Raw genomic sequence first — 17715 nt, forward strand, 5'->3', positions numbered from 1 at the left:
TGGGGCTGAATGATCCCGTGCAACAGAGCAGGCTGGAGGGGAGCAGGCTAAGGGGGACCAAGTTGTTGCCTTCAACTATTTAATAGCAGGAGGCTATAGAGAGGCCAGAGCCAGACTCTCCTTGGAGGTGCACAGAGGAAGGACAAGCAGCTGGTTACAAGATGCAACAAGGGAAATTCCAACCAGATATAAGGAAGAAAAAAAAAAATTGCTGGGGCAGTGATTAACTGCCAAAACAGGGACCTTGAGATATGGTAGAGGAATCTCCCTCCCAGGAGATAGTAAAATTTGGCTGGAGAAGGCCTTTGAGCAACCCCACCAAAGCTGACCCTCCTTTGAGCAGGAGGTTGGACTCAGTCCCTCTGGAAACTCTCCCAACCTCAGTGTTTCTGGGAAAAGGTTGGGCATGGGCAGCAGATGCCAAAGTGAGACAAGAGGAACTTCTCACTATCTCCTACCACCCAGAGGTTTATCTTATCAAACAGACTCAGGATCAGAGCTGTCCTTGTGCCATCACAACAGTGCAGGACATCCCCAGCCCGCAGGCAAGGAGACAAACTCTCCAGTCCCCAGAAGGTTTTTTTTAAGCATCATTATGTAAGTAGAGCAGCCCCGAGCCCATCCCAGTATCAGTGTGAGCAGTCAGCTTTGTTCCTGATAAATTTGCCTTGAGGTCTCCTCCCAACCAATATGAACAACAAGCGTTTATGAAAAGCACATTAGTTACCTGAGAAGTTACAGGGGAAGGTACCACTTCTGGTTTTGCCTGAAAACAAATCATCCCTTTTTTTGTTGTTGTTGTTTTAAAATAAAAATAAAGGAAGTAATTGCAAAGGAAAAATGCTAAACTTTTGACTTTGCATTTCACTAGTCAAATAGTGGGAAAAATTCTAGTAGCTTGACTTTGGGCTACCCACTGCCTTAGGCAAAGTACAGAAAAAGCACTTTATTGGTGAAGCTGAGTTGGAAACACCCTTGGAAAGGCCAAAGCAGGTGGGGTTCAGCTGAGTGTGCCAGTATTGGAGTCACCAAATAACCTCCAACTGTTGGGCTGGGAGAGGGAACCTACTGTCGGTGGGGCCTGTGATGGGGGCATGATGCTGCTGCACAGGGTCCTGAGCAGTGGAAAATCCCCGACAGATTGTGCATTAGGCCAGACTGCTGCTTCGTGCCATGGAGGTATCAATGGTGCATAGCTCAACTTCTCCAACCTGTATCTCACTTGCTTATGGCCAAGGGCCAGGGCAACACTCCCCATACTTACCTGTCTCTCTTTAAAGCTTAGCTATTTCAAACACATTGTGTTATTCACCCCATGGGTTATGTGATACCTTGCAAAACACATGAACTCCCCACCTTCTTTTGCTTCATACCTCCCATGCACTCACATTTCCAATCTTGTTTTCACTAAGCTTTTTGACAGAAATAGTCAAGCCCCATAGAACTGGTTTATAGGGCAACACGACCCACGGTAACACCCTTTGAGGAAAGGGCTCTTCATTTAAGCTCCTGCAGAATAGCCAATAATTACTATTTAATTAGCACTGGCAGGTCTTCGCAGTCCTGACATCCAGAGCATCAGAGCATGGCCAACGAGTCCAGTGTTGCACAGATCCCATCTGCCAGCCCGGCCCTCCTCATCTGCTGCAGCACAAGAGGCAAGAACACGGCCCCTGGCTTCCTTAGCTGAGCTCTCACTGGAGTTGAACCACCTCAGTTTTTCCTGGGGCATGGCCTTATTGAGAAAAGGAGGATGCTTTGATAGAGATAGGGGAGCTGTTGAGGCAAGCACGGCCCTGTAAGCATGAAATATTGCCAGCATCTGTTTTGTGGACCCACCACCCCCGCAAAAACATGGTGAGGGTGGACAGGACCATGTGGGACAGCAATTACCCAGCCTTTCCACCCCCTTAATCCAGCAGAGGATCACAGCACTGATGGGAACCTGCTGGAGGAGAGGCCAAGGACCAAGGTACTCATTTCCCCCTAAAGCTGCAGTAGGATTTGCTTTCTGGGGTGTTTTTTCCACTGCTCCCCCAGCAGCTTTTCCAACCGCTGCAGCTGCTCTTACTAATGCAGCTCCTTTCTCTCACATGGTGCTTGAGACACGTTTTCCTCTAGGAAATACTTAGCAAAAAAATTCTATTGGTTCAGAGGTCATCCAGTTGCATCTTGCTCCTTTTTCTGCTTCTAGAAAACGGGAGCACTGTTTCACTAAGGGCTTGGCTAGAATTACTCCCTTACTTGGGATGGAACAAAACTTTCCACCACAGGTAGTGGCAAATATTCACTTTAACATCTTTTGAAAGCCAGAAATCATTTAGCAGGGTGGGCAAGAAAGACATCTCTGTTCATTGACCAAACCAAACTGCTTACCTCCGTTTCAGAGGTACAAATCCAACACAGGGGTCAAGGCACACTTGGCAGCTCCTGCTCGTTGCTTGTGCAGCTGATAACTGGTCTACCTTTGCCAGAAAAATAAATCTCACCACCATACAAATTGGTTTAGACCCCGGTTTAAGAGTCAGTTGCCTCACTAAAACCAGTGCGATATCCTGGGGCTCGGAGAGACAGTCCAGTTGGAGTTTCACAAGCTGTCGTGTCTCGGCCAAGTGGTGGAGCACATCCCAGTGCAGACATGAGATAAAACAGCATTGGCTTCACCTATGCATTTTCCTTACATTTGTCATAACTGCTATCAGGCAGCAGTTCCATTTTGGTGGCTCAGTTTTGCATACGGGCCCTCAGGGACTAAGCACAAATGGTTTTTGAGATCTGCAGGCAGGCTCTTTGCTTGAAGGCAAAGGATTTCCTATCAAGCCTAATCCCCTGCAGGCAATTGAGCATACACAGACCCCGTTATAGAGACTGAGCCCTGGCTTAGAGCTCTGCACATAGCTCACAGCAGAACTGCACCTTGGACAGGCTGCAAGAAGCCTCCCATCACCGACACCCAGAAAAATCCCTTCCAGTTTTAATGAAATGCACTTCAAGTACCCCACTTCCAACCAAAACAGCAATATTTTAAACACAAGAAGTGGCTCTAAATGAACACGTGGGAAGCACCGAGAGCTTTGGACTATCGAGACCAGAACATCAGCCCTGAGATGCCAGAAGGCTTTGCTGCCAGCGCAACAGCTTGCTTACACCTGCGGTTCACTGGCACATAGGCTAACTATTGCCAGGTACGTGCTGATGTCACTTTTTCTTTTTCCTCTGAAAAGCAGCCAATTAGGCAGCAAGCACCAGCAATTTATGCTCTCGGTCCCTGCCTGCTCCATGCCCAGCAGAAGCAGACTGGGGAGGATGCAGCCTGATAACGAAGCTGTCATCGCACCACAGGCACAGCTCCGGCAAGATTGGTACCACTCCCCAGCACGCTCACATCCCACTGGAGCCTGGTTCGGCTCCACAGCCAGCATCATCCTTTCCCATGACTAAATCTGTGGCTGGAGAGTTGTTTCTGCTACAGATAGAGTGAGCTGAGCCAGAGCCAACTGAAGGAAGTAGGAGAAAAAGCATGACCCCAAATGAGATCTCCTCTCCCAGACCAAGGTTTAACCACACAGGGGTGATTAAAGTACCCTTTTCTCAGGCCGAGGTGAATTCCACCCCTCCGATGTTGGATTAAAAAGCAGGTTTCATATCTTCTCCTCCCCCCTCCTCCTCCTCCTGCCATGACGTTCGCTCCCTCCCACAACATTTTTCCATTTTGATTATGTTTGTGCAATTGCACAGTTTGCTCCTCTCCTGCAGGTGAAAGGGCACAAAATACCCCGACATGTAAAATCCTGAGATTTTTCCCTTCCTCCCATTGCATCCCTGACCCAAGCCCAGGTCTTATACCACAGCTGCCTGTTTCAGTGCTGTCACTGCCTTGCATTTACCCGTCGAGCCAATTCAGAGAGTCTGAAAAGGGCAGCACAGCTCCACTACATCAAGGAGATAGGATTAGATCTAATCTTGTTGATCAACACAATTAAGACTCTCATTCAATCTTCTTCTCAGACTCCGGCGGAGGAAAGAAAAGATCCAAAACACTTGGCAACTCTGAAGAGGAATTAAAAGTTCACATCAAAGTCACTGCAGTCAGGACGAGTGTCACAAGTCAGCAATACCTGTTTCAACTAGAAACTGTGTGTTTTCTTTTGTATACAAAAAAGGCACAAAATTCCCATATCAAACTCTTTCACTAGACAAACCCCCCCAGCAAACCCTGCAAAAAGTGCGGCAGCAGCACTTGGAAAAAAAAAAAATCTTTCCAACAGCACCGAATGAGCGTGACGTAACATGAAAGGCACTGCCTCAGAATTCAAAGTCCTCATCGGCCATGTCGATCGCCCAGGCAAACTTCTCCCTCTGCGTCTTGTTGTAGATCTTCTCGATGGGCACGCCGAACTTCTTGCACCTGTACAGACCACAAGACAGAAGTGGGGGCGTGCTGCCCATCTCGCTCTGCTCCCACCGCAGGAGGTACTTTCTGCTCGGGGTGCAGAATCGTTTACCCATAACAAACTCCTTAGCCCCAAGTTCCTTAAGGAATCACCTTCGTGCATCTTTATCGGTAGTGGCACAAAATGACCCCTCCTTGCCCTAACCTCAGAAGGGACACCCTGCAAGCAGTCATTTGCAGCAAGGGAAGTATCAGCTCTGGACTTTGCTCACGTGCCCCCAACAGCTCCAGGGCAACCACCTGCCCAAACAGGTCTCCCTAGCCAGAAAAAGTTTATTCCTTTCCCTCAAAGGCTCAGGCATGTGTTTATCCCCTTCCCCAGACAGTCCTAGATGATCTGCACATCTCTAGAGGAATATCTGCCCCATAGCATGCACAAGACTTACCAAGCTATGGTAATCCTGGGGTCCAGGTAATTCAGCTTGGATGTGCCCAGAGCAATCTGCTTGTTCTCCTCCTTGTCTGTGGCCTGGACATTCAACTTGGCCAGCTGCTCTTCCAGCCGCTTCAACAGCTTCTTTTTCTTCTCCACGTTGCTGAGGGCAAGAGGAAGAGCAACACAGATAACATCTTAGAGGAGAGAAGAAACAGCAGAGGTAAAATACAGAGCAGTTTTCCTGGTCTGCTGGTGCCTGGGAGCATGATGGGAAGCCAATGAGCTTCGATTCTGAGTAGTCTCTACACTCACCTTAAGTCCTGTATGGCCTGAGCCTAGAAATACTCCAGAATGGTAGAGTCAAAGATGCCTTTCAGCACTAACAGATTTCTCATACTTTGACCCAATTTTTGTAAAAATGTTATTACCACCAAGGTTGGGCAAACACAGAAGCAAGCATCCAGCAAAGCCCATCTCCCTCAAATCCAGGCTCCATGAGCAATGACCATCTCTGACAATCTCGTCGCATCTCACCAACACAGGGCATAAGTAGAAAACAAGCAACCTCAGAATACAATGTAAAATACAAGCCTCATTTCTCTCCTCTAGCCTCCTCCTGTCTCTGGGTAGCAAGTCACATCTGGGCTCTGGGAGCAAATTTGAACAGACCCCATGCAACGACTGCTGCAGAGATCAGAGAGGCCACAATCCACCACTCAGATGTCCCACAAGAAAACCATGCATCAAGGTCAGTCTGTGTATCCCCAGCTCGGCATCCTTTGCACCATGGCATTTATAGGATAATTGCAAGCTGCCAGCTTGGGTTGAAGTCTCAGTACTCAGTGAGGTGTGCCCTATCACAAAGAAACCTCCCTGAAGCAATTGCAATTTGCAATCCTGCTGTTACAAGGAACCACCCACAAGACCTCCACACATCTGCCAGGCTGCCATGGGAGGCACCTGGTACCCAACAACAGCATGTCAGCGCTGGCGAGCCGCGCATAGGGTCTTGGACCACACCATCCCCATACATAGGCCCTCTGCAAAAGAGGACTGTAAGGAAGAGTCACTCACGCTTCTGCTTTGGCATCTTTTGTATCTTTGAATTCAGCTTTGGCTTTTTTCAGCTCTTGCTGGGCTTCCTCCACCTGTTGCTTCTTGGCATCGATCTGTGAAGGTAAATACAAAGCAAATCCATGCTCCTGTCCTCCCTAGAGGTTTCAGCCACCTCCTTCTTTCCCTTCCCTTTGACACATTGCTCCTCACTTTCTCACCAGCCCTACTCCAGAGCCAACAACTTGCCCTTGCAGCATTTGCTGGAACTTAAGTGTTTCTTAGCAACTTGAAAGAGATCCTCACTCACGAGTAAAGTGTGAACAAAAGCTGAGAACAATTAAAAAGTGGTAGTTTGAGCTATTTCTGTAGCAGACCCATGAAATTTCAGCTGGTCCTCCTGCAAACAGCCAGACAGGAAAACCAATTTCCCGTGGTCCCAAGCCAACTGTGTTGAAGCTGTGCCATTACAAGAGGCACACACCTTGGTTTGAAGATACCAAGTGATAAAAAAACAACCAAACAAATTCTGTGCCAAGTATGCTTCATCCAGCATTTGAGTTTACCCCATTCCCCCTCCACACCTGGGTTGCTGATATCACTGCACTGACTAATAAAAGCCACTGTTCCTGGTTCATTCCCTGCCATGCTCGATCAGCATGATCTCTTTAGGCATTAGGTTATTCATAGACCCTCTCCCTATCCCTCCCACCAAAGAAAAAGGATCAGAGGTAAGTTCAGATATGGGGCTTTCATTTTGGTCTGTCTCACCTTGGTCTGGAGGTTTTGCATCGACTTCTCAAAGGTTTTTGGTGTAGACCTCTGATGGTTGCACAGGATGGCCACGGCTCGGTTAGCTCTGTTATAGGAGAGGAGTTTTCCTGCAACATTGTCTTCAGCTGCAAATAAATGGAAGCATCGCTCTGTCTCTTTTCTGGGCGTTGGGGAAGGCAAGGAACAGACCAGAACAACAGCAAGTTGTTTGCCTTTCCCATCCTTCCTCAGGGGAGAGCAAAGCTAGTTGTGGAAACTGGTGAAGAACACTTGAGCATCATTGAATCTGATACTTTGCCGCATCACTCATGTATCTAAGGCAGGCAAAAATAATGCAACCAACCAGAAATGCAAGGAAGGAGGGAGAAAAAATACTCCCATCTTGGCTATCAGTTAGCCAGACTATCACTGGACAGTTAACTATTTCTCTCTTGGCATGGTTCCTAACCTTCTGCATGCCCCCATAAGATACATACCACCCCACAAAGTGGTGCATCACCTGCCAAGGAAGGGCAGGCAGTTCTAGGGACCCCAAGGCAATGGGTTGACATCGCTGAGTCCAGTGGCTGCACAATACAGCTGGTGATACCATGAACACTGTAAGTAACTCACAGTTAGTGAGTGCCTTGAGCTGCTCCTGCAGGGTGATGGAGGCATTGTAGGTCCTGAACACTTTGGCACTCAAACCATCCATCAGACTCTGGAGGTGTCTGTTCAAGATGGATGTCTGGAGGAAGAAAGATAGGACAAAGTGGAGGTGGGGGAGGAAGGAAAAGAACAAGCAGAAGCCAGGACAATAAAGCACTTGCTTTTCAGAAAATCATCTTCTGTGTAGGCAATCAAATTAGGCATTAAGTCTTCTGTAGCTTGCAGATCTACTTGTTGGGTTAGGGTCTCATCTGTCAAAAACTGGCACAAATTCCATCTAAACCCACAAAGAGTTTCTCTAGAAGTCAACAGTTTCTGCCCATCTATGCCCAAGAGGACACATCTCATGTCTCGTGTACAACACATCTGATATCTCTGTTCTACAGAGCACATGGGGCTGCAGCTGGACTGGAAACAGAAGGTGCTAAGAGTCAACTGGGGTTTGGAGGAAGCTTTACTTGTACCAAGAAAGCCCATCACAGATAAATCCTATATAACTAGAGAGGAGCAGCCTCTTCAGAGTGGCTTTGTAGGGGATGCAGGCAGAGGGGGAGCATGGGTGGCAGCACCCCATATCCTATACTGAGGAAGAAGAGGTTTTTGCAGGGGAGTAGCTTGAGAGGGAAGGTTGCAGCACATCTGTCCAGCATCCCTGTGCTCCAGAAGCTTCTCACACTTCTGCCAAGTCCCAGAAAGGTATGAAAGCATCAAACAGCTGAGGTTTGACACCTCCAACAATGTCCCAAGCAACGCGTGTGTGGGCAGGCCTTCCCAGGCGAAAAAAAAGCCCAAGCATATGAGTTAGAGGAGGGAAGGAGCAGAAAGCCATGGGTTACCTCACGGGTGCAGGCAGGCAGCCAAGCCTGCATTCAGAGAAGCAGAGATGCTACCAGTGCAGAAAAAGAGTGAGGCGGTGGGGGAGTGGGGAATCACAGCATCCCAACAGGGTGTTCAAACCATTACAGTGGTGTCTCTGGAGGTGAGATAGTTAGAGCAAGGGTAAGGGATGACACTGATGCAGCACCACAGCCTGGGAGCCTGCAGGCTGCACAGGGGTGTCACGGGTTAGCTTCTACTCCCTCTGGGCCACCAGCGCTGTTTCAAAAGCTTAGAGGTGACAACTCACATTGAGCCTGTCAAAGAGGTCATCTGCTGGGTCCTTGTTCTTCATGAACAGCTCCAGGTTCTTGAATACCTAAAGAGGAGGAAAAGATGGCCCTTATCAGGGACAAGGAGCAAATTGCTCCCAGACATCTCCCTCATCTCCACTTGCCTCCTCATCCAGATAGGCTCCGATTCAGACTCATGTAGTACACATCCTACCACACCACCAGCCTTCTCAACTTCAAAGGCTGCCACTGGGACTTCAAGGCCACTGGTACCACAGGCTGTTTCCCCCTATCTCTGCTACCGCTGAGATTTGTTTCCCCACAAACACCATTAAAATCATCTATCCCATGGGCAAAGCAAAAAATAAAATATTAATGAGGACAGTTCAAGTCCTAATCCCCACTGGTCAACTGAGGATGCTCCAGCAGGAGGCAGGACTTCTCTCACGATTCACAGGCTAGAACAGCCTCAAAAGAACTATCCCAAAGCTTCTTCCCCTTCTCCAGGCCAGGGTTAGCATGTGTGTGTCCTTGTCACCCAGCACCATTGCGTCTCACACACATGCTGCCACGGTGGTGTTAAAGCACAGGAGGCATCTTTGCAATGGGTTTCCAATGCAGATTGGGGACTGATGACCCCTGAGTGAACCAAGCCACCCAGCTAACCCTGCACTAAATTGCCACGCCAGCCGCTGCCTCCATTTCTGCCTCACTCACCAGCTTCTCCACGGACACTTTGTTGTAGTAACGGATTGAGTCTTTCCCAAGGAAGTCGAACTCCACCACATGCTCCTGCCCATCCAGCTCAGGGTGCAGCTTGATGTGCTCCACACGCAGGGAGCAGCAGCCAACTGTGTCTGCAGTCTCCCCTTCCTCCTTCTCATTGCCAGCTCTCAGGGCCAGCTGGAAGGAGACAAGAAGTCATCCACCCCAGCCCACCACAATTCCCCTTTCCAAGGTCAAAGTGGATGTGGACACCAGGAGGCAAAACTAAAAAAAAAAAAAAAAAAGAGCAAGCTTTCTGAGGAACTCAGAAATTCTCAACTAAATGCTGCTGGGACCCTGGTGGAAACCAAGCAGTGATTGCTTCCAGCAGATTATTTCCCTGCTCCAAGAAATCTTATAATATCCCCCCAGAAGAAAGTTATCCAGCTCTCCAGTGGGGCCTTTGCCATCATGCAGGTAAAGTCCAGGAAGGACAGTACAGCCCCTGCACTGCCACACAACTGCATCCTCACATAGGCATCAGCAGGTAGTAGGAGTCACCACCCTTCATGATTACTGCCAGATTCCTCATGTGGAGCAACCCTGGCTAGAGAGCAGACACCAAAAAGCACTACAGGGCAGGGTGGGGTGGATCAGGTAAGTTAAATCCCAAACTCCACATGGATGGCAGCCCTGGAGGCCAAGGTGAAGCTGCAGATACCTTATCAATGAAGTAGAGGGCCACTGCTCTTTGCCGCTTCTTCATCTCCTTGGACTTCCAATCGGCTCTGTACTGAGCACGGATTTTGTGGACAATATCCTTTAAGCGCCGGGCTACCTCATACTTCTGCCAGTCCTTCTCCCCCTGGAAAGAGAGGCTGAGACATTTCCACCCAGTGCCCCATGTTGCTTCCACCGCTACCAGTCAAAACCTGTTCTGGGAACACCTCCAACATCTAAACACTGCTCAAACCCCATCATTTTCTTGAGAAAAATCCATGAAATGGAAAAATCAGAGTAGAAACATCTCATCTTAGGTTTCTGTGCCCTCTGCTGGCTGTTCTGGACCTGGGATCCCGGCCAAGTCTGAGCTCCTCATAGTCTGGAAATGTCCTCCACCAGCTAGCAGCCAGCACACAGCAAGTGAGGAGCCTAGAGGTCAAGCACTGCATGGCCATGGTCGCTGCTGCTTGGACAGCACCAACGTGGAATGACAATGCACTTGCTCAGTTGTGCCCAACTTGCACGCAATGTTCTTACCTGCTTTGAGAACTGGAAATAACTTTAAATCACTTTCCCTCCCCACAGTGTTCATGCACTCCCATGGCACTACAGATGGTGATCCCACCTCCCTATCTGGCTTAAATTAATTCAACTCCCTAGATTCTGGTCCCTGTGGACCCTCTCAGCCCTGGCCTGGCTTTCAGAAGCCTTCCCTGGACACATGTGAGCAGCACGGCACAGGGATGGCTCTGCCAGCAACAATCCATCCCCTGGAGTAGACTCGATGACCAATTATCTCTGCCCTTTTCCCCTTACCACCCAATGGCATGCCAATTAATTTAGTTTATCCCCTTTTTTGCAGGGAAGGGGAAGAAGTCCATTTCTGTTGACATGCCACATCTCTGCTTTCCCCTGATCTTTCCACTTGGCAAAAAGCCAGTGACCCAACATGCAACAGCTCTGCCTGAACAGCAGCATCATGCCAACCTTCAGCTTGGAGCTGGGGTTCAGCATGATGTACTTCAAAGTGTTCTGGATGTTTTCCGTCCAGGAGGCCAGCCAGGTAACTGTGTTGTCAAAGCGCACCTCCTTCCACTTGTGCCCTTCTGGTGGCTCAGGGATCTTGGAGTCCCTGCAGGCAGAGCAGGGTTACATCCCTCAGCCCATGAAGAAGAAAGGTCAACTCATCTGCTTCTTCACAGTGAGCCAAGGACAGTCACTACACAGTAGCATTTCTTACAGAAAACATACATCCCGCCCAAAATTGCACCACAACGTGATCAGGTCTTTATCGTTTGGATAAACAGGAGAACTTGCTGGGCTGGTGGGGAGTGTTTTGAATCAAGCCCACAAGGACTTCATATGGGTGGTTTAAAACCAATCCAACTCACGTAACTTAGAGGGCAAACACTCTTAACCCAATTACTGCTCTTTCTCCTTCCAATATCCTGATGCTTCCAGACATCATGAAGGATCCATAAAATGAGGGGAAATGGATTGTTTGGAAGAGGAGCACAGGAGAAGGAGTATAGAATTGTCCCTTCTTTAAAGGGGCCATAGGAGCACTGCAGTGTTTGCAGTTCATGTCAAGTGAACAATGGGCACCAGTGGGAGATGGGAGCTGATGACCAGCTTCCCAGCCACTGTACATCCACAGAGAAACTAAAAGTCCGACCTAACTGCAGAGCAGACATCTGGAGGTGACCAGGAAGTGTCAGAACAGCTCCAATGAGTTCAAGCCTCAGGGTGTGCAAAGCAGTGATTGTAGGAGACAGCAAAACCCCACGGCAGCTCCAGGCAGAGGAGGTGTGCTGTTTACCCCAGTCCTAAAAGCAGCCCCACAAGCTCAGCTCTTCCCCTGGCAACTCACTTGCTGCAGTTGATGACAACATCTTCTGGCATGATCCTCTTCTTCAGCATGCCCATTTTGGGGTGGTCACCACGGCCACGGAAAAGCCCCGGTGGCTCAGTTTTGAAGTTGCCTATCTTCTCCCGGTGCCCATCAAGGATGCAGTACCCATACTCCTCCTGGATCTTATCCGCCTCCTCCTTCAGTTTCTGAAATGAGCAACACGCCACCATCATCCCACAAGATGAAACCAAAATCCCAAGACTCGTACCTGCCTATCGCTACCCTCCTTTCCGTAGAGAAAGCAAGGCTGGAAAGGCAGAACTCAAAGGGTTGGAGGAAGAGGTGCACATGAGTCCAAGTCCACTCGCTCTCTCCACCCACTTTGCAAATCCTCACAGTGATTCTGTCCCAGCATGATATGCTGATGGAAGAAGTCTGTGTGCCACCAGCCCCGTAGGTCCATCATCCTCTGGATAGGGCAGGACCCCAAACCATGGTCCAAGGATGACTTGTACCCTGAAAAGCCATTAAAGATGCAGCATCTGCAGATAAACTTAATGAGGAGAGGTGTGATGGTCATGGAGACAGAGCTGGTCCAAAGACCAATGAGGTCCCATTGGACATAACACCAGGAAAGGAGACAAGCAGGAGCCAAAATACCCCAAGCTGGTCCCAAAACATATCAGCTAGTCTCAGATGTCATAGGAAACAGTCCTCACCTGCTTCTCCTCTTTGGAGAGTGCTTTCCGTGCCTCACTTTTGTCCACAAAGTACTTGTGGATCTCCCTGAAGTCACACTTGTCCAGGTCCTTGATTATATTCTGCTCCTTTGAGGTCATCTCCTGAGCAAGATATGAGAGGGGCTGGGTAAAGCCAGGAGGCAAAGCCAACTCTATACAGAGCTGCTGCCTATGCCTCTCCTTCACAGAAAAGGAAATAAGAGACCCACATGCCATTTCTTCAGGAAAATCGGAAGGAAGCAGCCACTCCAGCTATCCTAGCCACATCCACCCAAGGACAGACAAAGCTGCCATGGCAGGAGGCCAGGTTGCCTCTGTACACCTGAGCCTGCACCCACAGAGAAGCAAAATACAACCAGCTCCGGGGTGTAGCAACTTCTAACCTCTGCTGTGGAAACAAGTGGTCCCAAAGCGTGACTGCAAGCAGCCTGCAGGCACTGCAGAAGCAGCACAGAAGGTATCTGGGGACATGTAAACATGCCATAGTAGGGGTCTTGCTTTTATTTGGGGACTGAGCTGTGGTGTTGTGGGACCATGAGGTTAATCCTTCAGAAGGACACATGCACAAAAATGTTTGTGAAGCTGTTTGCAAGACCCAGCACCTGCTCTCTTAAATAGCATCACTAAAACTCAGAGGGACAACAAGTGCCAACATGAAGCCCTCAAGGATGCTGCAGAGAGCAAGCCCCAACCCAAACCCACAAGAAGCAAGGAAATAGATCATGTAATTTAGAATTATCATAATTATATGATTATAAATAAAGAACTAAGCCACAAACCCCCCGCATCCCCTCTAACCCACACTGCAGCCTAGAGTCTGCCTGGGGATGGCAGGTTTAAAGGGGAGCACAGACAGCAAGGAAGCCCTCACAGGGAAGGTACCTTCCTCCAGTCATTGAAGAAGTTGTTCTGGAAGATCTCCTTGGTTGTGTATTCATGATCAAGCATTTTGGCATAGAAGGTGGCAATTTCCTCCGTGGCCAGGCTCAGCTTTAGGGGTTTGCCTAGGAAGGGAGAGGACCTTCAGAGTCGGCTATGGGGACAGCCCAACCCCACAGTCCCAGGCAGCTGTTCAGTGAGTCCCCATGCTCACCACAGTGCCAAAACAGAGACAAGGGGTGAGAACTGACACTGGCAAGACTTCAGCACTTCCCCACACCAAGTACAGCCCCATCCATGGATCAATACATAGAGCACTTGGCACAGCGGGATGCTGCCGCAGCCCATCTGCAATCACACGCTTCATTTTCTTTTCCAAGAGAGTGGAAATCCTGATTTCTGTTAAAGTCGCTGAGCCACAGGGCTTTCAGCAGCCACCACATCATGACAAGACCCAAATGAACAGTTCCATAGGATAACACAGAAAGGTTTGCTCTCTGACCATGATCACTTCCAGGACCATGCTGAATAGCCAGGATCCCACTTGGAGAGGTTTCATCAAATACCTTCCCACACAGATGGAAAAATCATGGGAAGCTCAAAGCTGAGATTTGTGCAAGATACAGATGCAAGAGCCTCTCATGGCTGTAAAGTAGATCTTGGATCGTTTCTTGGAGATGGCAAAGCCACCATCCTCTCCTGAGCTCTTTGGCTAGAGCAGTGAAGTCTAATGAATCCAAGGAACATCTTTGCTCTTCCTAAGAAACCAATACTTTGAAATAGCTTTTCTAGGCAAGCTGCAGGGAGAGAATCCTGTGAACTCCCAGGGGATGGTTCAATCTTACCTGTGCCAGACACTCTGGTTTTTGAGGCTCCTGATCTCCACCTGAGCTAGAGGACATGGTGGGTCACAGCCTCATAGCAGCCCCATGACAACCTACACATGCCAGCTCAGCTATGGTCCCTCCCTATTCAGGGCTGTTGCCTGGGCACAAACACGTTTTCATCCAGCAACAGTGATGCATTTTAGCAAACAAGCTATGTCGCCCAAGATTCCATGCCAAAGCCATCAGCCCAAATGGACACAACACAGATGGGTCTCCAACAGGTCAGAGGCCACAGACAAAGTCCAAACTCTATGCAGGACTACATACAGCTGCCAGGGTTTCTCCTTATTGACCAAAATTAAAAAAAAAAGTCTCCAACAGCCATCTATGTCCCAGCAGTGCCCTCTGGTGACAGCGTTGCCAGACCTCATTTCCCCAGATTGGCCTTTTTCCCTCCTGTAAAAACCCCACAAGGTATAGGAAGTCCCAGTGAGGGGGCTGAGGAGAACCAAGACCCCATGGGAGTGCAGTCTCCTCTCATCTCCAGCATCCTTTGGTCAAATCCCAAGGTCTTTCTTGCCTCCCTTCCCTTGATCTGTCAGAAAACAGTTCAGGGATGGAGCCAACAGTTCAGGGATGGAGCCAAGAGCAAGAACAATACGGCAACCCAGCAGGCATGTTGGGAAGCCAAGGACAACAGCAGAGACCTGGATCTGTCCTGCCAATCTTTCAGCCCCTTTACTGATGCACTGAGTTGCTCCAAGGTAATGCACAGTGGCCCTGGGGACAACATCAGGAACCATGACCAGGAGTCCTGAGCAGCCCAGACAAACCCGGCAATATCTTGGAGGGCAAGTGACGTGTCAGCCACTGTGGCCATGGGACAGGCAAACTGCAGCTCTCAAAAGCAAAAAAAAAAAAAAAAAATCACATTTTTCTGGGAAACCATGCAGGAGCTGACCTGACAAATTTGGTGGCTTTCTATGACAACATTGGTGAGTAAGGGAAGAGCGACTGACAACTACCTGGACTTGTACAAAGTATTGGATGCTGTCCCACACAGCATCCTTGTCTTTAAGATAGAGAGACATGGATTTGATGGACCACTCAGTGGATACAGAATTGGCTGATCACACTCAAAGAGCTGTGGTCAACAGCTCAATGTCCAGGTGGAGACCAATGATGTTCCTCAGGGGTTGGTATTGGGACCTGCGCTGCTTAAAATCTTTGTTGGCAAGATGGGCAGTGGGATAGAGTGCAACCTCAGCAAGTCTGCCAACGACATCAACCTGTGCGATGCACTCCCGCTGGAGGGAAAGGATGCCATCCAGAGAAACCTGGACAGGCTTGAGGGGTGGGCTCATGCAAACCTCATGAAGTTCAATAAGGCCAAGTAAAAGGTCCTGCACATGGGTCAGGGCAATCCCAAGCACAAATACAGGCTGGGCAGAGACTGGATTGAGAGCAGTCCTGAGAAGGACTTGGGGGTACTGGGGGATGAAAAGCTGGACATGAGCCGGCAATGTGCGCTTATAACCCAGAAGGCCAAACGTGTCCTAGGCTGCACTCAAAGCCGTGTGGCCAGCAGGGCGAGGGAGGGGATTCTGCCCCTCTGCTCCACTCTTGCAAGACTCCACCTGGAATACTGCATTCAGCTCTGAGCCCTCCAGCATAAGGACATGGACCTGTTGGAGCAAGTCCAGAGGATGGCCGTGAAGATGGATCAGAGGGCTGGAGCACCTCTCCTATGAGGACAGGCTAAGATAGTTGGGGTTGTTCAGCCTGGAGAAGAGACGGCTCCAGGAAGCCCTCATAGCAGCCTTCCAGTACCTGAAGGGGGCCTACAAGAAAGCTGGAGATGGACTTTTTACAAGGGCATGTAGCGATAAGACAAGGGGTAACAGCTTTAAACTCAAAGAGGGTAAACTTAGGTTAGATATAAGGAAGAAATTCTTCACAATGAAGGTGGTGAGGCACTAGAACAGATTGCCTGAAGAAGTTGCAGATGCCCCATTCCTGGAAGCATTCAAGGCCAGGCTGGATGGGCCTTTGAGCAACCTGGTCTAGTGGAAGGTGTCCCTGCTCATAGCAGACGGGTTGGAACTAGATGATCTTTAAGTCCCTTCCAACCCAAACCATTCTATGTTTCTATGATTCAAAGGTCAAACCCAAAAAACATCTTAATGAAAAAATTTTTTTCTTTTTTCTCCAGTTCATCTTGATAAGATGCACACAAGGACTTCAGGCAACAAGAAGATGCATTGCTTTCCCTCAAGAAACTTAGGGGCCAGGTCCACCACTGCATGTCCTGTAGCCAGGAGAGACTGAGCAGAGGTGCAAGTCCCAGATCCACACATGCTTCCATTACAGCACCCTAAAACCAGCTGCAGGCAGCCACACAGGAACTCTCACCCTGTCCCAGGGTGCTCTGCATAGAGGGGATGCATGAAGCACCCTGCAACCATCAGGGCCTCATTAGCTCCCCAATAACCCCATAGCTCCTACCACATGCAAAACCCTCCAGCTTTAACCCACGGTTCAAGCTTTATCCAGTGGGATATTCAGGCCCTTTAATAATTTGTGGTTTGCAATACTTCCCCCACGCATACAAGAGAAGATACCAGCTCTTTGACCGAGCAGAGTACAACTCCACATGCCTCGGGTCCCATCATAAAATGGACGTACCATCATAATAAAACTGCACATCATCAGGCAGCGGCTCGTAGAGGGGGGCAAAGTAGGGTCCTCGGTGCTCCAGCTGTGTCCACTTTACCCCATCTTCTTTCTTCTCCTCTTCCCACCTGAGACAGATGCAGAAGGACCTGTGAGAGCATCCCCACCCTGTGGTCTGGGACCTGGTCCCAAGGTCACACCAGGAAAATGCTCTACGAGCAAGGGTTGCCACAAAACCTGGGTGAGATCCTGTTGTCTCTGCTAACTGTCTCAGTTTCCCCATGCTTTCAAACAAGGAAGACTGCAATACAACGCGGGGAAAGGTGTCTTGAGGAAGGGAAGGCGCTCGGTGCGGGGATGCAGGGGGAGAGCAAAAGGGTGGATGGATCAGCCAAATCCACAGGGACAGGCACAGAGACCCCACCGCTGAGCCACAAAGGTCACTCAGGTCACACCAAAGAGGCTGCGAGGACTAAAACACTCCCCACTTTCCTCCCCAGACCTCACTTATTATTATTAAAAAAAGTACACAAAAACAGTTCATGTGCATATTCCAGCGGAGTCAACCACACCACATTCGTAGCTAGGAGACCACCACCCCATGCTGCTTATACCTACGGACTTGATGCAAATAAAATCTTAAAGCACCTCTCCTCCCTGCAGAGCAATTAGGATTTTAAAGTCATCACAAGTCTCAGCTGAGAAATGATGATTTTAAAAAAAATAATTAAAATTAAAAAAAGAAAAAAAAATAATGAAAGCACCCACCCTGAAGAGCAGAGGAATAACATTAAAAAAAATAACCCAGGTCAGGGGCACAAGAAGCCAACTGGAGGAGCGTTTGCTGGCAGCAGTGCGTGGGACAAGCAAGAGATCTGCGCTCTGCGGCTCATCGCCAGCCGG

General features: G+C 49.1%; 1 protein-coding gene across 2 annotated transcripts in view; it reads right to left on the reverse strand.

The window, feature by feature from the left end:
• Positions 1-4193: 4193 nt before the first annotated feature.
• The window catches only part of TOP1MT (topoisomerase (DNA) I, mitochondrial), a 15261-nt gene continuing 1739 nt past the window's right edge, over positions 4194-17715 (reverse strand). For both annotated transcript variants that reach the window (XM_010292613.1, XM_010292612.1), the window contains exons 2-14: positions 16825-16940; positions 13316-13437; positions 12413-12535; positions 11712-11899; positions 10829-10973; positions 9840-9983; positions 9131-9316; positions 8431-8499; positions 7269-7383; positions 6654-6781; positions 5904-5998; positions 4840-4989; positions 4194-4408 (exon numbers count right to left, since the gene is read on the reverse strand). In XM_010292613.1, the coding sequence (XP_010290915.1) occupies positions 4306-4408; positions 4840-4989; positions 5904-5998; positions 6654-6781; positions 7269-7383; positions 8431-8499; positions 9131-9316; positions 9840-9983; positions 10829-10973; positions 11712-11899; positions 12413-12535; positions 13316-13381 (1512 nt within the window). In that variant the 5' untranslated portion in view covers positions 13382-13437; positions 16825-16940 and the 3' untranslated portion in view covers positions 4194-4305. The remainder of the gene's footprint in view (positions 4409-4839; positions 4990-5903; positions 5999-6653; positions 6782-7268; positions 7384-8430; positions 8500-9130; positions 9317-9839; positions 9984-10828; positions 10974-11711; positions 11900-12412; positions 12536-13315; positions 13438-16824; positions 16941-17715) is intronic.

The sequence above is a fragment of the Phaethon lepturus genome, unplaced genomic scaffold, assembly GCF_000687285.1.
Source record: "Phaethon lepturus isolate BGI_N335 unplaced genomic scaffold, ASM68728v1 scaffold8418, whole genome shotgun sequence".
Lineage (NCBI taxonomy): Eukaryota > Metazoa > Chordata > Aves > Phaethontiformes > Phaethontidae > Phaethon > Phaethon lepturus.